The following is a 22,588-nucleotide window of genomic DNA, read 5'->3' as shown; positions in this document are numbered from 1 at the left end:
GGTAGACTTATCTTATTTTTACCCTAGGCAAGTTGTAAAACTAACTGGAGAAAGCCAAATCTCCCCTGGGCTGGGACACATTGGGGAGGTTTCCTGGGCAGGGAAAATGGGAGGCACGAGGGCTAATCACGTGTGGGCGCCAAGCTCGAACTGACTGGAACTTGGGAGTAGAGCGTACCCAACAGGAGAATTGCCCTCTCAAATCCTTTTGACTAGCGGGACGCTAGCCACTAAAACTAGCATCCATGGCCCCTGCTCCCCTAAGATATCCATGGCGAGGCCCATAGACGAGAATACTCTTGCACCCAGAGACATTCCAGCTGTGACGGACCTGGCTTTTAAGGTTTTCAGCTGGAATGTCGCAGGGATTGCAAGAAAGTTGGCCCAACCGGATTTTGCTGCTTGGGTTGATGAGCACTCTGTGTGTATTTTTCAAGAGACATGGAGTTTGGCCCCGGCCCATAGGGTGGGATTCTCCTCCCATTCTGTCCCCGCTCAAACCTCGGAAACAGGGAGAGGGCGTCCCTTGGGTGGCCTCCTTATCTGGGTTGCTGCCTCTCTAGATTGTAGAGTAGAGGAGTTCCCCACAGGCTGCCCGGATATTCAAAACATCACCTTAACAGACCAAAGGGGGAGACTGGTCCTAAATATTTATAATGTTTATGCTCGTGGGACCAAGGGTGGACGGAAGTCTCCTGTAATATCTCTTCTTGAGACCATCCTAAAAAATACTCCTCACAAGATGCGTACTTTGGTTGCAGGAGATATGAATTGTACTTTCGAGCCCTTGGGCTCGGACGTAGCCCTTGACCAAGATGAGGAGGATGCTAGAAGGGGGATTCCTGTATTGGAAATTTCTCCGATCAGGAGGTGGTCAGAAGTGGCGCTCCAGCTATATTCCTTGTGTCTCGAATTAAACTTACGGGCAGCAAATGGGAGGACAAATTCGGACAGGGTGGGGGCCCACACTTATAATAGACCAGGGCACACCTCGAGGATCGATTATTTGTTGATAGACGTACACCTATGGCCCCATGTAAGGGACATGCTGGTGGTCCCTGCGACTGAAAGCGATCATAATTCGCTTTCCCTAAAAATGGACCAGTGGTGGCGCCCTAGAGAAAAGGGATATATTACCCCGGTACCTGCTCCTCCCGACGAGTCTGAAGTCTCCCCTTGTGGGAGAAGAATAAAATGGGCGAAATTGGTCCTCTCTGAGGCAAGGGTAGGGGAAATTTCATCTCTCCTAAACCTCGCAGTGGCAACCCTTGGGTCCCCTATTGAAGGAGTGGGCAGAGCGAGTGGGCTGTTTGTCGCCCTGATAGAGGCGTTGACTAATGTGTTTACCCCATACTCTAGTAAGCCGGGCAATAAAAGATCTATAAAGCCCGCTGATGGATGGTATACCCAATCATGTAGGGCGTATAAGTCAAAATTAGTGGAGGCTGTAAAGTTTAAATCCCCCAGTGAGATTCAGGTCGCAAGGAAGACCTATAATAAAGCCCTTAAAAATGCTAGGAGGGAGTGGGAAGATAAGTTCTGGGAAGACCTGCTCTTAGCGAGTAAAAGTAGGGACACAAGGGCTTTCTGGAATCTTATAGCTTCACGGAATAAACCCGCTGAAACTATGAGACCCTGTAATATTCCGCCCCAAAATTGGGTAAATCATTTTGGGGCGTTATACCTCCCTCCAGACGGGGACATGAACATGGGGGTAAACTTCTCACTAGTAATTGAACCTCAGTCCTATGATTTCTTCACCCCTGTAGAAATTGAGGGGGTCATAGGGTGGGTAGCTCCCCGCAAGGCAGCGGGCCCAGATGGCCTCCCGGGGGACTTAATGAAGGCTTATCCCGTAGAATGGGGAAGGGTGATAGCTGCTCTCCTCAATGACATCATGATGGGAGGAGCAGTACCAGAATCTTGGAAAGGGGCAGTGGTGGTCCCAATTTACAAAAAAGGCTGTAGGGAAACCCCGGGGAACTACCGCCCAATAAGTTTGATAGACTCCACCCAAAAGATAGCTGGTAAAGCTATTCTCGGAAGGATCCTCCACTGGGTGGAGGAAAATAAAATCCTATCAGACTTCCAGGCAGGCTTCCGGGCAGGAATGGGGACAATAGAGCAGGTGTTTAGGTTGGCACTATTGGGATGGAAGGTGGTGGATCTAGGTAGGGGTAGTCTTTACTTGGCCTTTATAGACCTGAAGACTGCCTTTGACCTGGTCCCCCGGGAAGAACTATGGAGGGTACTTTACAAACTGGGATTGCCCGATTATATCTTGTCCCTCCTCATTAGCCTCCATGCCAATACCTATGCACAGGTTCGTTGGGGTAAAAACGGAGAGGTCACTGAAAAAATACCGGTGTCTAGGGGAGTAAGACAGGGTTGCGTCTTGGCGCCCACCCTATTCTCACTTTATCTAAATGGGGTGGTGGAATATCTCCAACAAGAACCAGCCGACGCCCCCTGTCTTGGAGGAGTCCGGATCCCCACCCTGCTTTTTGCGGATGACACGCTTTTGATCTCGAAGACTCCCCAAGGCCTCCAGAAACTCCTAACGCGCTTCCAGGAGTTTTGTGCTGCAAAAGGGCTAATAATAAACGTGGACAAAACTAAATACTTAGTCCTAAACCCCCCACGGAAATTGGGCCGCCCACCTATGCTTAACTCTGTTGCCCTAGAAAAAGTATCCGAATTCGATTATCTCGGAATTCGGATCACGGATAGAATGTCCTGGGGAAATCACATAGATAAAATGGTCCTTAACCATAAGAGAGTAGGAGGAGCTCTTATGAGGGAGTACCGAGCCTCACCGAGGAGATCGCTTACCCCGGTAATTGAAATTTACAAGACCAAGGTAGTGACATCAGCCTTGTACGGGGCTGAATTGTGGGGCCACTCCCGATTGGACACTCTGGTAACAGCTGAGACCAAGCTTCTGAAATCAATCATTGCCATCCCCCTGAGCACCCCATCTGTACCTGTGCTGTTGGACACAGGCTGCAGAAGCATTAAGGATCAAGCTCTGCTTCGCCCTCTTCTTTTATGGACCCGAATCTGGAGGGGCGAGGAGTTAAAATCCTATGCTGACGGCCTGAGGGAAATTATGAGCCTGGGGGGTTGGGCAAAGATAAGATGGCTAAGGGATACCAAAAACCTGATGGAGAAAATTGGTTTGGGAGACTACTGGTCATCGCGTTCAGCTCCGCCGAAAGATGTTGTAAAGGCCCTTTTCTGGAAATGGGTCGCGGAGCAACTCATTACAAACTCGAACCATTGTAAATCTACTGCCGCCTTTTTACTTGTTAAAGACATCGTGGCATTTGAACCCTATTTGGATTTAATTACTCTTCCCCTTGATCGTGCCCTTTATTTTAAATTTAGAGTTGGTTCTCTACCTCTTGGTGCTCTGGTATCTAACTGGAGCTCCACGGCCCGTAAGTCCCCGAATTGTGCCTGTTGCCCAAGTAAGATAGAGTCCGTTGCGCATGTACTGTTTGAATGCCCGGATTATGCAAGGCCTAGGGGCACTTGGTTGAAGCCCCTTTGCCGAAATATGGGCACACGTAGCCACTTAACAGCTCTACGTATCCTAACCACGGACACATCCCCCCTGATTGTATGTGGAACTGCAAAATTTTTAAAACAGTTTTGGCTTATTCGTTGCAAGAGATTGTCAGTAGCGATTTAATTCTGTTTAGCTAATTTATCAGCGGACAATCTATGTCCTTTTATCCCTTTTAAATGTGCTTTTTATACTGACTTCTTTAAGTGATGCTTTTTGTATAATTGAAAATGTTTGTATTGCATGTGTGCTTATAAGATATCTTGCATATCGAATAAAAGCTTTTTGACTGACTGACTATAGTGGACAGTGTTCATTGAGACCACTGCCTGCTCTTAAAAAATATTTGTATTAACATTCATGGAGGGGTTCCCATGGAGACCCCTTCCTGTTTGCGAATGGTTACCATCTCCCTTGAGGTGTCGGTAAAAAATAATGTTTTTTCGACTGTAATTTGGTTGCAAAACATTCATACATGCTACGGCAAATCGGTGTTAAGAATTGACACCCTAAACATGTCTCTTCCAAGTGCCGATTTGCATATCCAAATTGGAATTCGAAAACCGGTCACCAAATCGAAATTAGGCTTTTATACATTTTAAAAACCTTTTTTGCTGATTGGGCTATTTGTAACCTCAAAAAATGATTTGTACATATTGCCCTATATTACTAGAGCATGATGTGGTAGTTCACTGTCATTTACATGCAGGAAATTTCCCATTTAAATGGCCTAAAACGTTTCCACTAACATACAAGTTTACTGATAAAACTATGTTGTGTATAAACAATAGTCTGTGAAAATTGGGTTTCCGCAAACATGTTTATTATTTGCAAATCACCAAGTAAAGTGTACCTATTTGTTTTCATCATTTTAAAATATTTTTTCATCACACAGAATTTCATAATGTAGGCTTTCATAACTACTCGAATATATTTTGAAATGTTTGAACAGTTCACCTATTAGCTATTTAAATGTGTGTAAGAAAAATCTGACCCTCTAGAGCATTTCATTTCACACTGTACAGCACATCAACAGTTCACTTTACGTAATATTGGAACAGCAGTCAGATAAAGAAAAGTAGTTGTAAGAAGATGTAAACTGACTTCTGACTCTAAACACAGAGCAAATGTGACGAGATAGAAACAAGCTTTAAAGGCATCTTTATTGCTCCTTCACTTTCTAAGTGACCAGAACACCTGTTCTTTATCAGTTCAAATAGGCGAGTGGGCCCTAAATATAGGACGTCCTGATAAATTCTGCCTTGGTGCATGTAGGATTTGTGCCTGCAGGAGCTTGGCTGGTTGTCCCGAGGTGCCTGCAGGGATGGGGTCGGTTGTCCCGAGGTGCCTGTAGGAGAAGTGCCTGCAGGAGCTGGGTTGGTTGTCCCGAGGTGCCTGTAGGAGAAGTGCCTGCAGGAGTTTCACGAGTTGTCCTGAGGTACTCGCTGGAGCTGGGTCAGTTGTCCTAAGGTGTTTACAGGGGCTTGGTCGGTTGCCCTGAGGTGCGTACAGGGCCTCAGTCGGTTTCCCCTGGGTGCTCACAGGGGCTTGGTCGGTGGTACGGAGGTGCTAGCTGGAGCTGGGCTGGTTGCCCCGAGGTATCTGCAGGAGGGTGAACAGCGTTTACAATGCAACTTTTACCACGCACTACCTTTACCACGCACATTTTACAACACAAATCGTTACGATTTGCGCTGGGGGGCGCTGTAGGATAGGGAATAGTTTAATTTACTATCCAAAACCTTCCCTACTATCCACGGGGACTGGAGTTGGAATAGTAAATTAAACTATTCACTATCCAGCGCCCCCCAACGCAAGTTGTTGTAACGACTTGCGTTGTAAAAGTTGCATGGTATAGGCATGCGTTGTAAAAGCATGCATAGTAACGACATACATCCCTGCAGGAGCTGTGTAGATTGTGCCGAGGAACCTGCAGTAGCTGGTTCGATTGTCCCGAGGCTGGGCCAGTTGTCCCGAGGTAAATGCAGGGCTGGCCAGTTGTCCCGAGATACCTGTAGGAGAAGTGCCTGTAGCAGCTGGGTCGGTCCTGGGGTTCCTGCAGGAGTAGGTCCGATTGTCCCGAGATGCATGTAGGAGTTGTGCCTGCTGGAGTTGGGTCAGTTTTCCCAGGGTGCCTGCTGGAGTTGGGTCAGTTTTACCAGGGTGCAGGAGCTGGGTGGGTTGTCCCGAGGTGCCTCTGGGAGCTGTGCCGGTTGTCCCAAAGTGCTCGCAGGTGCTGTGTCGGTTGTTCTGAGCTAACTCCAGGAGCTGTGTCATTTATCCTGAGGTGCCTGTAGGAGCTGCATTAGTTGTCCCGATGTGCGTGCAGGGGCTGGGTCTGTTGTCCCAGGGTGTGTGTGTGCAATTGCTGGTTGGGTTGTACTGAGAGGCGTGCTGGAGCTGGGTCAGTTCTCCCGAGGTGCCTGTAGGAGCTGCATCAGTTGTTTAAAGGTGCTCACAGGAGCCAGGCCGGTTTTCCCGAGGTGCCTGAAAGAACTGCTGGGTTGGTTGTCCCGAGGTGCCCGCAGGAGTCAACCTTGGTGTCCTAAGGTGCCTACAGGAGCTGCTAGGTTGGTTGTCCCGAGGTGCCTGCAGCAGCTGTGGGTGGTGGTCTTGAGGTGCCTGCAGGAGCTGCTGGTTTGGTTGTCACAAGGTGCCTACAGGAGCTGCTGGGTTGGTTGTCCCGGGATGCCTGTAGGAGTCGGCCAGTTGCCCCGGGGTACCTGTAGGAGCCGGACGGTTGTCTCGAGGTGCCTGTAGGAGCTGGGGTAGGTTGTCCCTGGTGCCTGCAGGAGCTGGAGTTGGTTACCCTTGGGTGCCTGCAGGAGCTGGGGTCGGTTACTGTTAGGTGTCTGCAGGAGCTGTGTCGGTTGTCCCGGGGTGCCTACAGGAGCCGGGTAGGTTGTCCCGGGTGACTGCAGGAGCTGGGTTCGGTCGCCCTTGGGTGCCTGCAGGAGCTGTGTCGGTTGTCCCGGGGTGCCTACAGGAGCCGGGTAGGTTGTCCCGGGTGACTGCAGGAGCTGGGTTCGGTCGCCCTTGGGTGCCTGCAGGAGCTGGGTCGGTTGTCCCGGGGTGCCTGCAGGAGCCGGGCCGGTTACCCTTGGGTGCCTGCAGGAGCTGGGTCGGTTACTGTTGGGTGTCTGCAGGAGCTGTGTCGGTTGTCCCGGGGTGCCTACAGGAGCCGGGTAGGTTGTCCCGGGTGACTGCAGGAGCTGGGTTCGGTCGCCCTTGGGTGCCTGCAGGAGCTGTGTCGGTTGTCCCGGGGTGCCTACAGGAGCCGGGTAGGTTGTCCCGGGTGACTGCAGGAGCTGGGTTCGGTTACCCTTGGGTGCCTGCAGGAGCTGGGTCGGTTGTCCCGGGGTGCCTGCAGGAGCTGGGTCGGTTGTCCCGGGGTGCCTGCAGGAGCTGGGTTCGGTCGCCCTTGGGTGCCTGCAGGAGCCGGGCCGGTTGTCCCGAGGTGCCTGCAGGAGCCGGGCCGGTTGTCCTGACTGGGCAGTGGTGTAGGCCGCTCGCCGGCGGAATGACAGTCTTGGCAGCCTGCATGTGGGCACCCGTTGGGCGCCGGGGGTGAAAAGGCCGCAGCCTGCCCGGTGCAAACACTGGCCATGAGTGCTGCTGCTTCCGCTTTTAATGAACGGTTTGGGGCAAATGTAGCTCATTGTGCACCACCCGCTCCCGTTTCATTTCTCTGCCTCGTGATGAGATGTTTGGTAGCCGAGGTCTTCCAGGATGCTTAGGATTAGGCACATTGTTCCGGGCCTCTAAGAGCCAGCTGCCGGCATTAAATGAAGATTATGCGAGGCACGTTGTGGGCGCAGGGCGCCGAGCAGGGCTGTGAACGGCAGGGTAAAGATGGAGGGCTTTTCAGGCCAGGATTTCTAAGCACCGGACTCGTCCTCGGAGTCCGCAGGATGGACTCACACCATTGGCCCTTTCATGGATGTCTTTACCACATGACTCTCGTCCTCATCTTGAGGGAGCTGCATTGGAATCCTGAATCGGGCATTTGAAGAACCAATACCACCTGTTTTAATAGGATTATTTATTGATATGCCTCTTTGGCCACCCCAGTCAGTGCATGATGCAGAGTGTGCCTGTAGTTCTGTTGTCTGTGTGTGGGGGGGAAGGGGGGGCAGTTTGTGTAAGTAGAGTAGTGTGCTGTAGCTTGAGTACAGATGAGTATTTTGTGCTGTATTTCGAGTGGGGCATTCTGAGGTTTGAGTGCAGGATGTTGTAGATATTTGAGCTTCTATGCAAATGTTTCATTTAATTGATGCACTGTATGCACACGGCGTGGTGATATACGGATGACGTATTCTGTAGTGCTTTTATAGTTCCTGCCATATGCCCGGGAGGTTCCCAATCTGAATCCTGCCCCCTCCAACATAACCGAATCAATGACTATAGCAACGCCTACATTTTCGGATGTATGCAAGTCATTTATTTACATCATACCAAGAGAACAGTGAGCCAAAATCACATCCATGCAAACGTCAAAATTGATAATCCTTTCAAAACCTTGACACGTGGTGCATCCCTAACCGCTACTATCTTCCTAAAATGAGCCAAAATATAGACACTTCTTGCCAGTTCTTTTCATGATGACAACGCCTCGCTGAGGTCTAGCATTCATTTTCGTTTTACCTGGCCCACCCAGCTGAAACCACCTGCGTCCCAGGGGGACAGTCCCTGACCTCTGGAGAACCGGACACATGCCATGGTCCTCCCAACCGCAAGGTCATAGGGGTCTACCCCACCCCAAGAGCTGCAGCCCCATGCCCTACCTGCTGTCTGAACTGTGGCTCTACTCCTCCTGGTGCGCATGTCTTTACAGAATGGGAAATTACTGTTTGCAACCTCAGTGGTAATGGTGATGAGGGCACTGTCCTTAAAAAAATGTATGCTGCCCCTTTGACCCACGCGAGGTGGCGTGGAGGGTATAAGGCAAGCAAAAACAGACCTCTATGTGTGGCAAGGAGTCCTCCTCCAAAGGTCTGGTCCGGGAGTAGTGGGAGCTTAGAGGGTCAGCACAAAGTGGGTTAGCCCTTAATACTTCTACGCGCTTGTGATGCCTGGGTCAGGAGTGACGTGGGCTGCGGAGGTCACTTCACCAATTTATGTTGTGGAGCTGAAGGCAAGTAGTACCTCCACCTCCTCATCCCCAGTCTCGGACCCAAAGCGTGCCTTGATCAGAGGAAGGGTGGGATCCACTGGATCCCTGGGCCTAACATTGCACCCTCCTCACAGGGGCGTTTTACATCTCCCTGGCCCCCTTACCCAGGAATAAAACACTGCGTGGAGCTGGGGGAAGGCTTCTGTTTCTAAGCGATGCATACGTGTTGTGGAATGATTGTTATGGGTGAGCATAAGGCTGGTTACTGGAGAGCCCCGTTGAAAGGATGGCTGGAGGCAGCGTGAAAAGTTAATATCGCGCCTTGAATGCCATTTAATCTGTGAAACCTCTCATGCTGATGGAAATTAGAGTTTGCACAGCACAAAGTCAACAATTTTCTCCTGCAGACTGGGCCGATTTATTAACCCCCATCAAAGTGGCATCTGGCTTGCCTTCCCAGAAGCCCATCCAAGTCTGTAGTGCTGTACAAACAGCCCTGTGCTCAAAGAACTGCCCCCAAGTAAAGCAAAGGATGGATTTGTGTATGAGAACCGTACACTACCGAAAGCCATCTCGCTTCTCGTAATTCGTTCTATTATGTGTTCTCAAAAGAAGTGGGTGGCAGAATGTTTATGGTAACGGAAAAGCACCCTTCTCTCGAAGGCTTTCTCTGCAGACTGCCTTTTTAAATGCAGGAAGTGACCTGTTGGTTAGGGTTTGGAAGTAACACCTCATTTTAGGCAATTGTGGAAGATCTAAATAAACCTTTTAGTTTGCGGAGTACAGAGGTGTGAACTTCAAAGTGTGAGTTCTTCCAGCTTTCACATCAGATGATAAAAGTTGAGTTTCTAATTCCGAAGTGTTTTTCTGATGCTTTTAGACCCCACTGGTGCATTTCTTTGCCGTTAGCAGTGTTTCTTCCGGTGAAGCCCACTCCTTGGCGATAGCTGGTCCCTCGCTGTCCTGTGTCTTCATTTCAAAGAATAGCTTGCTGCGAGACTCCTTCCTACGCACCAGAATTTCCCCAGACGGGGCTTTGATGTGAAGAGGAAGAAACTGCCGGGGCTTTCTTCCGCAGCCAGCGCTGCTGGTCCTGTACACTGTGAAGGGGTCCATGTCTCATGTTTTTAATCCCACTCACAACCGGATCTGACTCCATCTTTCTTTGAAAGCAGCGATGACAAACGTTTAATCGAGCCTCGTTTGATGTAGGATTGCTTAGGATTCTTAGACCTACAGAAGAGCTGCTCCGTTTGGGGTCCCCAGTGTGCACCAGGGCTGCAGTGTTAGTCGGTCTTCTCTTACTTTTAATTCTGACAGATCGGTAGGATTGGTTAGTTCAAGGGGCACTTTACCCAAGTCTGCCCTTTCTTGATTGATTTGTGTGCTAACTAGGATTGCTACAGCCTGCGTGGTGCAAGGGAAATTTGCTTGTTTTCCTGTGCTAGACTAAGGGTGTCCAGTGCAGATCTAAGAGGTCGTAGTCAGGCCAGGTTTTTAGTATAGTCACATAACTGTGCATACAGTGAGTCTAAATGGAACTTACAGAGACAGTGGTTAGCCTGGGATCAAGCCCTCTTGCACCCACTGTGGACACTCCCTACAGTTGATATCCTAGGAGGTGGAGGATGGTGTTACACGATGGTCAACAGGTCTATAGCTTGGACAAGCATAAAACTTGCCATTAAAACAAATGTACCTTAGCAGAACATTCAGCAACCTCCTGTTTTTGTAAAGTGTCAGAAAGCCTTTTAATACAGGCATAAATGACATGCAGTGTATGGACAGCTTGGTCCAGTTGTACTGGATGTGGCCATGGCTAATGGCGCAAAGCAGTTTGTCCATGATGGCAGCTCCCTCTTCTAACCATTGTTCATGCAACAGCTGTTTCTGAGTGCGTTCAAGTGCTTCTGTGAACTTGTGTGTTTCAGAGTCCAAGCAGTCTGAAGGTGAAACAAGGCTTCTGCGCCGTTTGCACCGAAAGCTGAAAACGTAGATACTCCTCCTAGGTAACTGTGTCCATCCCTGATGGCTGCTTCTTCCAAGCGCGGGGCTCGAGGAGCGCGCCAATAGGGCCCGGCCCCTCGCCGCGCCCCAGCAATGTGAGGCGGCCAGGCTAGCCCAATGGGCGACCGGCCGCCCGAAATCCTTCCGGGTCACGGTGACGCACGTCCGGTGCAGGTGGGGCGGAGACTCAGGCCTATTTAGGCGACTGGAACCCAGGTTCAGTCTCTCTTTCCCGCCTGCACTGGACTGCGCCCCGTGGACGCAAACTCCCACCCACCCGTCCCTTAGGATTAATAGTTTGAGGGGGACCTTTGGCGGAAAAGAGGCCACAGAACATTGACATTGATTTACAGGGTTAACGGGAGTCCTCCTTGCGTACTCCCTAGGCCAGCACTGAGGGGAGAGACGATAAGCTCTCCGCAGGGAGAATGGGGCCACCAGCTGGGGCCCCATTAGGGCCCCAGCCCTAATGGGGCAGGGGGCAGCGGTCCCATGGTATTCCCTACGAGCCTCCTGGGCAGCCTGGTGGTAGAGGGGTGGGCCCCGAATATGGCGGACAAGGACCGGAGGGCTGGGGCCCACCACTCAAGGACGCAGGTGGGTTGTGCCTTGAGTGGGTCTCAGATTTGGAGATGCGAGCCAGAGGGCCCCTTAGTGCTGGGGAGAAAGTAATTAGTCTTAATAGATAGTTATGATAAATTTGAATGTCAATATTAAAAGTGTGATATGAAGTTAATACATTTTAATATGTACTGTTTTTAGTCATGTTTATGAATGTTGAAAATTAAACATGGCCGTTTTACACCCACTTTCTGGTAGTACTGAAGTTGATTGTGGTATGTATCACTTGACGTGGCAGGCGGGGCGAGGGAGCACGATGGGGGGTCCGGGCCCTATTGCTCCTCTTCGTCTGCGGAGAGCGTCCCGCAGATGCAGAGCTATAAAGGATGGGTGCTTGGTCTGTTTAAAGACTTGGAAATGGAGACCAATACCTCCAAAGTCTAATTATATTCAATCAGTTATTCTGAGTCACAACCTCGTGTCTTCTATCATCAGTTCTAGCTTTAGAACATTCAATGAATTTCAAGGACCTCGAAATGTAAAAGGCACCAATAAGACCAATTTCTTAGCACTGAGTTATTGTAATCTCAATTCAGGTCAGGTGGAGGGAATCTCTGTGTAACCTAAAAAAATGTGCAGCGTGAAAGTTAACCACCTCCCTTTTGTGGTATCTGTCATGGTACAGTGTTGGGGTACAGTTCAATAAAATTGGTATTAATAATGTTCATAAAATGGTACACAAATATAATTAAATCATTCAAGGTGGTCAGTCTATTTGCCAACGCACTAGCTCTTTTATGTTCCTTCTTTATAGAACAGTTGCTCTAGTGTTAGAACATTTACCGGGCAATCATTGTAAATTCCTTTGCATGGCACATGGTGGTGCTAATTTGTTGCGACCACTTGTCACTATGGTAATGATCTCATGGAAATAATTGTAACTGTTCTTTACAGGATATTCTTATTTTTGGCAGTCGTTGTTCTGATAAGCCCCTTTGAAAAGATTATTGGGTGGAAACATGTTGACAGTTTCCCAAGTGGGAAAAATGCATCAGAAAATATGGAAAACTATCTCTGAGGTGTACTAAATGAACAACAAAGGAATTCACGATGATTGATCTTAAGCATCCCAACAGTGGTTACCTTGTTTACCTAAGGCGCAAACGAGATGGTAAGGACGGGAGGAGGAAATTATCCCATTGTCAAAGGCCACCAACCTGGTATCCATTGCGAAGGATTATTAACACATACCAGGAACTTCAGGGGGAAAGTGCACAATTAGCAGCATTCTCCGTGTGTGATTGGGACTGTACCAGTGTGAGGAGTTTGCCCTATATTTCATTATTGAACCAGGAGAACACTGCAGCGGTAACGCAGTCTTCAAGGGGGCTGGCATGGGTTTGTACACCCCCCTTGAAAGGGTATGCTTAGCAGAGGGCCTTGTCTCTAAACATTCCTTGGGTGGAGGAATACATGAGGGAAAAAAGGCTGTTAATAAAGAGTTGGGGGGGGGCTGGTCGTACTGCCTCGGCTAGGACTGCTCCTGCTAATAGTGACTGGGGACCCCCAGCTTGGCCCACGGTCCCCTCCAACTCGACCAAATCAATGACAAGACACTTCTGCATGGCCGCGGGTAAAAGGTGATCTCGCACAAACATGACGATCATAAAATCCAGGCAGTAAAATGTAAACAATTTGAGAGTTCTAGTAATAGTTGATGAGCATACAAGGAACATTTTCAAACAACAATTCTAAGAAAAATTATGCAAACAATAGCAATGACTGTACCAAGCATCTGTTTACATATGAGCCATCCGCTGAGCTGTCCCAGCACTGAGGGCCGAACATCCCATACTCCTGAGCTTTATCTGCCAGGCTAATGTAGGAGGCTCTCCAAGTGGGCCCCACTGTTCTGTACACAGACTGCTGCCACTGGGCTCTGCAGCCAAACGGTGGCGACTCTGCAGGCGTCGTAGACAGATGCCAGAGGGCCTCTGTCCCGTCTTTAAGGAAGGAAGACTTCGATAGCAGTATAAACAATACATATAGCATTAGAGGCCTTCTCGGCTGCCCTCTTGTTAACAGTGATCCGCTTTAATCTTCAAAAAGACTGGCAGAGTCTTGTGCTACTTTCTCTCGAACCACACCACCAACATTTTCAGTAAATGCAAACTGTTCAGCTTTTTTTACGCATTCGCTTATATGATGTGCCCCGCTGCATTTCTAATTAGATGTGGAAAGAGTTGGTTTATGTGCCAATTAAAATGTCCTGGACATGTACCAACAATGCCTGCGCCGTCGGTGTGATTGCATGGGCAGGGTTGGAGAGTGGGTTTTTGGAGCTCCAGTGCTGTGTGTGCCAGCCTCCGCGTCGTCCTCGGACCGGTTCTACGGCTTGTGTGTTCTTCGGAGTCAGACGACGCTACTGTATCAGACTTCGCAGCGCCTCGCCTCCTCTGCGCAGAGGCCCGAGTGAATGGTTGCATTGCACAGGCCCTGTGGCTGATGGTCAACGTGTGCGCCCGATAGTGAGCAAGTAAGAGGCGCGCTGCAGGTCTGGTGGCACCAGCTTATTTCGCAGCGGGTTCTGGTGGCCTTGGCATGGGGTGGCACCAGCTTCTAGCTGGACGGGTGCTGGTGGCCTTGGCATGTGGTGGCACCAGCTTCTGGCGCGGCAGGTTCTGGTGGCCTTGGCATGTGGTGGCACCAGCTTCTAGCTGGACGGGTGATGGTGGCCTTGGCATGTGGTGGCACCAGCTTCTGGCGTGACGGGTGCTGGTGGCCTTGCCATGTGGTGGCACCAGCTTCTGGCGCTGCAGGTTCTGGTGGCCTTGGCATGTGGTGGCACCAGCTTCTAGCTGGACGGGTGATGGTGGCCTTGCCATGTGGTGGCACCAGCTTCTGGCGTGACGGGTGCTGGTGGCCTTGGCATGTGGTGGCACCAGCTTCTGGCGCGACGGATGCTGGTGCCCTTGCCATGTGGTGGCACCAGCTTCTGGCGCTGCAGGTTCTGGTGGCCTTGGCATGTGGTGGCACCAGCTTCTGGCGTGAAGGGTGCTGGTGGCCTTGCCATGTGGTGGCACCAGCTTCTGGCGTGACGGGTGCTGGTGGCCTTGCCATGTGGTGGCACCAGCTTCTGGTGCGACGGATGCTGGTGCCCTTGCCATGTGGGGGCACTAGCGTCTGGCGCGGCGGGTTCTGGTGGCCTTGGCATGTGGGGGCACCAGCTTCTGGCGCGACGTGTTCTGGTGGCCTGGGCATGTGTCGCCAGCTCCTGGCCACGCCATGCCTTGTGCACAGCCTCTGTACACAATGGTAGACACCCGTGCAGTCTTCGTGAATCGCAGCGGCTTTGGCCTGGTACCGCAGGGCCCTCGAAATAGGTGGACTCCTGTGGCATCACCTGAGATGCCTGTTTTCATTCTGAAATGTACACACTAGCGCCGCGACCCCCTCTCTGTGAATAGGCTACGAACCACGGCTAAAAATACCCCCACAAAACTCGCTTCTGAGGCGACTGGGTGACCACAGGCTATGTAGATCCTTTCAGGGGTGTTTGAGCGCATGCTGGGGTTGGGAGGGGGATGCTCGCCCATGCGGGGTTTGTTCACTTACTAAATGCACACAGGGCCCCCTTCACATGAACAGGACGCTCCACAGTATAGAGCGGCGCTTTCTCCAAAAGTTCCTGGTGCTTACGGGGTGCTCTGCAGTTCGGTGTGGCCGGGGGCTTCTGAGCTCTGTGCTTTCACCAAGCTTTAAAGTTCCTGGTGCTTACGGGGTGCTTTGCACTTCGGTGTGGCCGGGGGCTTGTGAGCTCCATGCTTGCACCAAGCTTTAAAGTTCCTGGTGCTTACGGGGTGCTCTGCACTTCGGTGTGGCCGGGGGCTTGTGAGCTCCATGCTTGTACCAAGTTTTAAAGTTCCTGGTGCTTAACGTGTGCTCTGCACTTCGGTGTGGCCGGGGGCTTGTGAGCTCTGTGCTTTCACCAAGCAAGTTCCTGGTGCTTACTGTGTGCTCTGCACTTCAGTGTGGCCGGGGACTTGTGAACTCTGTGCTTTCACCAAGCTTTAAAGTTCCTGGTGCTTACCGTGTGCTCTGCACTTCGGTGTGGCCGGAGGCTTGTGAGCTCCGTGCTTACCAAGCTTTAAAGTTCCTGGTGCTTACCGTGTGCTCTGCACTTCGGTGTGGCCGGGGGCTTGTGAGCTGCGTGCTTGCACCAAGCTTTAAAGGTCCTGGTGCTTACCGTGTGCTCTGCACTTCGGTGTGGCCAGGGGCTTGCTTGCACCAAGCTTTTAAGTTCCTGGTGCTTACGGGGTGCTCTGCACTTCGGTGTGGCCGGGGACTTCTGAGCTCCGTGCTTTCACCAAGCTTTAAAGTTCCTGGTGCTTAACGTGTGCTCTGCACTTCGGTGTGGCCAGGGGCTTGTGAGCTCTGTGCTTTCACCAAGCTTTAAAGTTCCTGGTGCTTACCGTGTGCTCTGCACTTCGGTGTGGCCGGGGGCTTGTGAGCTCCGTGCTTGCACCAAGCTTTAAAGTTCCTGGTGCTTACTGTGTGCTCTGCACTTCGGTGTGGCCGGGGGCTTGTGAGCTCCGTGCTTGCACCAAGCTTTAAATGTCCTGGTGCTTACCGTGTGCTCTGCACTTCGGTGTGGCCAGGGGCTTGTAAGCCTTGTGCTTGCACCAAGCTTTAAAGTTCCTGGTGCTTACGGGGTGCTCTGCACTTTGGTGTGGCCGGGGGCTTGTGAGCTCTGTGCTTGCACCAAGCTTTAAAGTTCCTGGTGCTTAACGTGTGCTCTGCACTTCGGTGTGGCCGGGGACTTGTGAGCTCCGTGCTTGCACCAAGCTTTAAAGTTCCTGGTGCTTACGGGGTGCTCTGCACTTCGGTGTGGCCGGGGGCTTGTGAGCTCCGTGGTGGCACCAAGCTTTAAAGTTCTTGGTGCTTACGGGGTGCTCTGCACTTCGGTGTGGCCGGGGGCTTGTGAGCTCTGTGCTTGCACCAAGCTTTGAAGTTCCTGGTGCTTACGGGGTGCTCTGCACTTCGGTGTGGCCGGGGGCTTGTGAGCTCTGTGCTTGCACCAAGCTTTAACGTTCTTGGTGCTTACAGGGTGCTTTGCACTTCGGTGTGGCCGGGGGCTTGTGAGCTCTGTGCTTGCACCAAGCTTTAACGTTCTTGGTGCTTACAGGGTGCTTTGCACTTCGGTGTGGCCAGGGGCTTGTGAGCTCTGTGCTTGCACCAAGCTTTAAAGGTCTTGGTGCTTATGGGGTGCTTTGCACTTCGGTGTGGCCAGGGGCTTGTAAGCCTTGTGCTTGCACCAAGCTTTAAAGTTCCTGGTGCTTACTGTGTGCTCTGCACATCGGTGTGGCCGGGGGCTTGTGAGCTCCATGCTTGCACCAAGCTTTAAAGTTCCTGGTGCTTACTGTGTGCTCTGCACTTCGGTGTGGCCAGGGTCTTCTGAGCTCCGTGCTTGCACCAAGCTTTAAAGTTCCTGGTGCTTACGGGGTGCTCTGCACTTCGGTGTGGCCGGGGGCTTGTGAGCTCAGTGCTTGCACCAAGCTTTAAAGTTCCTGGTGCTTACTGTGTGCTCTGCACTTCGGTGTGGCCAGGGTCTTCTGAGCTCCGTGCTTGCACCAAGCTTTAAAGTTCCTGGTGCTTACTGTGTGCTCTGCACTTCGGTGTGGCCAGGGTCTTCTGAGCTCTGTGCTTGCACCAAGCCTTAAAGTTCCTGGTGCTTACGGGGTGCTCTGCACTTCGGTGTGGCCGGGGGCTTGTGAGCACCGTGCTTGCACCAAGCTTTAAAGTTCCTGGTGCTTACGGGGTGCTCTGCACTTCGGTGTGGCCCGTACTTGTGAGCCTCGTGCTTTCACCAAGCTTTAAAGTTCCTGGTGCTTACGGGGTGCTTTGCACTTCGGTGTGGCCGGGGGCTTGTGAGCTCCGTGCTTGCACCAAGCTTTAACGGTCTTGGTGCTTACGGGGTGCTCTGCATTTCGGTGTGGCCGGGGGCATGTGAGCTCCGTGCTTGCACCAAGCTTTAAAGTTCCTGGTGCTTACGGGGTGCTCTGCACTTCGGTGTGGCCGGGGGCTTGTGAGCTCCGTGCTTGCACCAAGCTTTAAAGTTCTTGGTGCTTACAGGGTGCTTTGCACTTCGGTGTGGCCAGGGGTTTGTGAGCTCTGTGCTTGCACCAAGCTTTAAAGGTCTTGGTGCTTACAGGGTGCTTTGCACTTCGGTGTGGCCGGGGGCTTGTGAGCTCCGTGCTTGCACCAAGCTTTAAAGTTCCTGGTGCTTACGGGGTGCTCTGCATTTCGGTGTGGCCGGGGGCTTGTGAGCTCCGTGCTTGCACCAAGCTTTAAAGGTCTTGGTGCTTACGGGGTGCTCTGCAATTCGGTGTGGCCGGGGGCTTGTGAGCTCTGTGCTTGCACCAAGCTTTAAAGTTCCTGGTGCTTAACGTGTGCTCTGCACTTCGGTGTGGCCGGGGACTTGTGAGCTCTGTGCTTGCACTAAGCTTTAAAGTTCCTGGTGCTTACGGGCTGCTCTCCACTTCGGTGTGGCTGGGGACTTGTGAGCTCCATGGTTAAACCAAGCTTTAAAGTTCCTGGTGCTTATGGGGTGCTCTGCACTTCGGTGTGGCCCGTACTTGTGAGCCTCGTGCTTTCACCAAGCTTTAAAGTTCCTGGTGCTTACGGGTGCTCTGCACTTCGATGTGGCCGGGGCTTGTGATCCCCTTGCTTTCACCAAGCTTTAAAGTTACTGGTGCTTACTGTGTGCTCTGCACTTCGGTGTGGCCCGTACTTGTGAGCCTCGTGCTTTCACCAAGCTTTAAAGTTCCTGGTGCTTACGGGTGCTCTGCACTTCGATGTGGCCGGGGCTTGTGATCCCCTTGCTTTCACCAAGCTTTAAAGTTACTGGTGCTTACGGGGTGCTCTGCACTTCGGTGTGGCCGGGGGCTTGTGAGCTCCGTGCTTGCACCAAGCTTTAAAGTTCCTGGTGCTTACTGTGTGCTCTGCACTTCGGTGTGGCCCGTACTTGTGAGCTTCGTGCTTGCACCAAGCTTTAACTTTAAGTGTTCCTCAACCTGCGCATTACGTTCTGACTGTCATAAATACACAAGAGCTTATTGAAGGCCTGTTACTGCTGTTTTCTACCTGCTGGCGGGGAGTGTTGCTTCTGAGGTGCCTGGGAATAGTTCAGTTGGACAGATTGAGTGCAGCTGATAGTCGTGCATAGTTCATAAAAGGCTGTGAGTTTTTGTGCCTCGTGTTTATTTGTACTAACCTGTGTGGATGGGCCTCGGAGCCTGCAAGGTCAGCGGTACATACCACACGTCTGTGCACACAGCGCCTTCTTCACGGCCCACTCCGGGGCCCGGCGGGGCGCTGCTCGCCGTCTGCCTCGGAGCCGCCATGGAACATGACAAATGGGTTTAATAACACTCGGTGAGAGTGCGCGCGCTTTTAAGGTCCAAGGCTTATCGAAAACGGCGAATAATTTCTTGTGTCCGTTTGGGCAGCCTGCTGTATGTCTGTCTTGTAACTTATGAGCTTCGGCAACTCACGGTTGAAGCACAACAGTGCAAACTCGGACCTGCACAGGTCAATGAAGAATTACGACCGTCAGTAGTAAGGGTGTCCGATAAACTCTGGTTCAATAATGTGATTGATGTCCCGATAGCTGGTTCAGCGATGTCCCGATAGCTGGTTCAGCGATGTCCCGATAGCTAGTTCAGCGATAGCTGGTTCAGCAATGTCCTGATAGTGATGTCCCGATAGCTGGTTCAGTGATGTCCCGATAGCTGGTTCAGTGATGTCCCGATAGCTGGCTCAGTGATGTCCCAGTAGCTGGTTCAGTAATCTCCCGATAGCTGGTTCAGTAATCTCCCGATAGCTGGTTCAGTAATCTCCCGATAGCTGGTTCAGTAATCTCCCGATAGCTGGTTCAGTGATGTCCCGATAGCTGGTTCAGTGATGTCCCGATAGCTGGTTCAGTGATGTCCCGATAGCTGGTTCAGTGATGTCCCTATAGCTGGTTCAGTGATGTCCCTATAGCTGGTTCAGTGATGTCCCTATAGCTGGTTCAGTGATGTCCCGATAGCTGGCTCAGTGATGTCCCAGTAGCTGGTTCAGTAATCTCCCGATAGCTTGTTCAGTAATGTCCTGATAGTGATGTCCCGATAGCTGATTCAGTGATGTCCCGATAGCTGGTTCAGTGATGTCCCAGTAGCTGGTTCAGTAATCTCCCGATAGCTGGTTCAGTAATCTCCCGATAGCTGGTTCAGTAATCTCCCGATAGCTGGTTCAGTAATGTCCTGATAGTGATGTCCCGATAGCTGGTTCAGTAATGTCCTGATAGTGATGTCCCGATAGCTGGTTCAGTGATGTCCCGATAGCTGGTTCAGTGATGTCCCGATAGCTGGCTCAGTGATGTCCCGATAGCTGGCTCAGTGATGTCCCGATAGCTGGTTCAGTAATGCCCTGATAGCTGTGCTGCATCGCTGCTGCTCTGTTAACGCGCCCTCTTCTCCCCGCAGACCCCCTCCCCGGCGGCGGCGCCCTGGTGGAAGAGCTCCTGCTGGGCACGGGGGAGACCATCGAGCTGGCCTGCAGCAGCCCGGGCGCCTCGATGTCCGTGCTCTGGTTCAAGGACGGGATCTCAGTAGCGCCCACCAACCGGACCCACACCGGCCAGAAACTGCTCAAGATCATCAACGTGTCCTACGACGACTCGGGAGTGTACAGCTGCAAGGCCTGGCAGTCCAGCGAGGTGCTCCGCAACGTGACCGTCAGGGTGACCGGTGAGTGGGGAGCGGGAGGGGACATGGAGAGCAGCCTGGCAGGGGGCATTGGGAGGAGCCTGGCAGGGGGCATTGAGAGGAGCCTGGCAGGGGGCATTGAAAGGAGCCTGGCAGGCAGCATTGAGAGGAGCCTGGCAGGGGCATTGAGAGGAGCCTGGCAGGCGGCATTGAGAGGAGCCTGGCAGGGGGCGTTAAGAGGAGCCTGGCAGGCAGCATTGAGAGGAGCCTGGCAGGGGCATTGAGAGGAGCCTGGCAGGCGGCATGGAGAGCAGCCTGGCAGGGGCCATTGGGAGGAGCCTGGCAGGGGGCATTGAGAGGAGCCTGGCAGGGGGCATTGAGAGGAGCCTGGCAGGGGGCATTGAGAGGAGCCTGGCAGGGGCATTGAGAGGAGCCTGGCAGGCGGCATTGAGAGGAGCCTGGCAGGCGGCATTGAGAGGAGTCTGGCAGGCGGCATTGAGAGGAGTCTGGCAGGGGCCATTGAGAGGAGCCTGGCAGGGGGCATTGAGAGGAGCCTGGCAGGGGGCATTGGGAGGAGCCTGGATAGGGGGCATTGAGCGGAGCCTGGTAAGGGGGCATTGAGAGGGGGCATGGAGAGCAGCCTGGCAGGGGGCATTGAGAGGAGCCTGGCAGGGGGCATTGAGAGGAGTCTGGCAGAGGGCATTGAGAGGAGTCTGGCAGGGGGCATTGAGAGGAGTCTGGCAGGCGGCATTGGGAGGAGCCTGGCAGGCGGCATTGGGAGGAGCCTGGTAAGGGGGCATTGAGCGGAGCCTGGCAGGGGGCATGGAGAGCAGCCTGGCAGGGGGCATTAAGAGGAGTCTGGCAGGCGGCATTGAGAGGAGCCTGGCAGGGGGCATTGAAAGGGGGCATTGAGAAGGGGCATGGAGAGCAGCCTGGCAGGCGGCATGGAGAGCAGCCTGGCAGGGGGCATTGGGAGGAGCCTGGCAGGGGGCATTGAGAGGAGCCTGGCAGGGGGCATTGAGAGGAGCCTGGCAGGGGGCATTGAGAGGAGCCTGGCAGGGGGCATTGAGAGGAGCCTGGCAGGCGGCATTGAGAGGAGTCTGGCAGGGGCCATTGAGAGGAGCCTGGCAGGGGGCATTGAGAGGAGCCTGGCAGGGGGCATTGAGAGGAGCCTGGCAGGGGGCATTGAGAGGAGCCTGGCAGGCAACATTGGGAAGAGCCTGGCAGGCGGCATTGGGAGGAGCCTGGTAAGGGGGCATTGAGCGGAGCCTGGCAGGGGGCATTGAGAGGGGGCATGGAGAGCAGCCTGGCAGGGGGCATTGAGAGGAGCCTGGCAGGGGGCATTAAGAGGAGTCTGGCAGGCGACATTGAGAGGAGCCTGGCAGGGGGCATTGAGAAGGGGGCATTGAGAAGGGGCATGGAGAGCAGCCTGGCAGGGGGCATTGAGAGGGGGCATTGAGAGGAGCCTGGCAGGCGGCATTGAGAGGAGTCTGGCAGGGGCCATTGAGAGGAGCCTGGCAGGGGGCACTGAGAGGAGCCTGGCAGGGGGCATTGAGAGGAGCCTGGCAGAGGGCATTGAGAGGAGACTGGCAGGGGGCATTGAGAGGAGCCTGGCAGGCGGCATTGAGAGGAGCCTGGCATGGAGAAGAGCCTGGCAGGCGGCATTGAGAGGAGCCTGGCAGGCGGCATTGGGAGGAGCCTGGCAGGCGGCATTGGGAGGAGCCTGGTAAGGGGGCATTGAGCGGAGCCTGGCAGGGGGCATTGAGAGGGGGCATGGAGAGCAGCCTGGCAGGGGGCATTGAGAGGAGCCTGGCAGGGGGCATTAAGAGGAGTCTGGCAGGCGGCATTGAGAGGAGCCTGGCAGGGGGCATTGAAAGAGGGCATTGAGAAGGGGCATGGAGAGCAGCCTGGCAGGGGGTATTGAGAGGGGGCATGGAGAGGAGCCTGGCAGGCGGCATTGAGAGGAGTCTGGCAGGGGCCATTGAGAGGAGCCTGGCAGGGGGCATTGAGAGGAGCCTGGCAGGGGGCATTGAGAGGAGCCTGGCAGGGGGCATTGAGAGGAGCCTGGCAGGGGGCATTGGGCAGAGCCTGGCAGGGGGCATTGAGAGGAGACTGGCAGGGGGCATTGAGAGGAGCCTGGCAGGGGGCATTGAGAGGAGTCTGGCAGGGGGCATTGAGAGGAGTCTGGCAGGGGGCATTGAGAGGAGCCTGGCAGGCGGCATTGAGAGGAGCCTGACATGGTGCATGGAGAGGAGCCTGGCAGGTGGCATTGAGAGGAGCCTGGCAGGCGGCATTGGGAGGAGCCTGGCAGGCGGCATTGGGAGGAGCCTGGTAAGGGGGCATTGAGCGGAGCCTGAGAGGGGGCATGGAGAGCAGCCTGGCAGGGGGCATTGAGAGGAGCCTGGCAGGGGGCATTAAGAGGAGTCTGGCAGGCGGCATTGAGAGGAGCCTGGCAGGGGGCATTGAAAGGGGGCATTGAGAAGGGGCATGGAGAGCAGCCTGGCAGGGGGCATTGAGAGGGGGCATGGAGAGGAGCCTGGCAGGCGGCATTGAGAGGAGTCTGGCAGGGGCCATTGAGAGGAGCCTGGCAGG

The 22,588-nt window shown here is 53.2% G+C and overlaps 1 protein-coding gene across 10 annotated transcripts in view; it reads left to right on the top strand.

The window, feature by feature from the left end:
- The window catches only part of FGFR3 (fibroblast growth factor receptor 3), a 125,031-nt gene that overhangs the window by 29,854 nt on the left and 72,589 nt on the right, over positions 1-22,588 (top strand). For all 10 annotated transcript variants that reach the window (XM_078678618.1, XM_078678616.1, XM_078678615.1 and 7 more), the window contains exon 3: positions 19,775-20,038. In XM_078678618.1, the coding sequence (XP_078534744.1) occupies positions 19,775-20,038 (264 nt within the window). The remainder of the gene's footprint in view (positions 1-19,774; positions 20,039-22,588) is intronic.

The sequence above is a fragment of the Lissotriton helveticus genome, chromosome 2_2 (assembly GCF_964261635.1).
Source record: "Lissotriton helveticus chromosome 2_2, aLisHel1.1, whole genome shotgun sequence".
In the NCBI taxonomy this organism is placed as follows: Eukaryota; Metazoa; Chordata; class Amphibia; order Caudata; family Salamandridae; genus Lissotriton; species Lissotriton helveticus.
The sequence above is the reverse complement of the archived record's forward strand: the minus strand, read 5'-3'. Positions and strand labels throughout refer to the sequence as shown.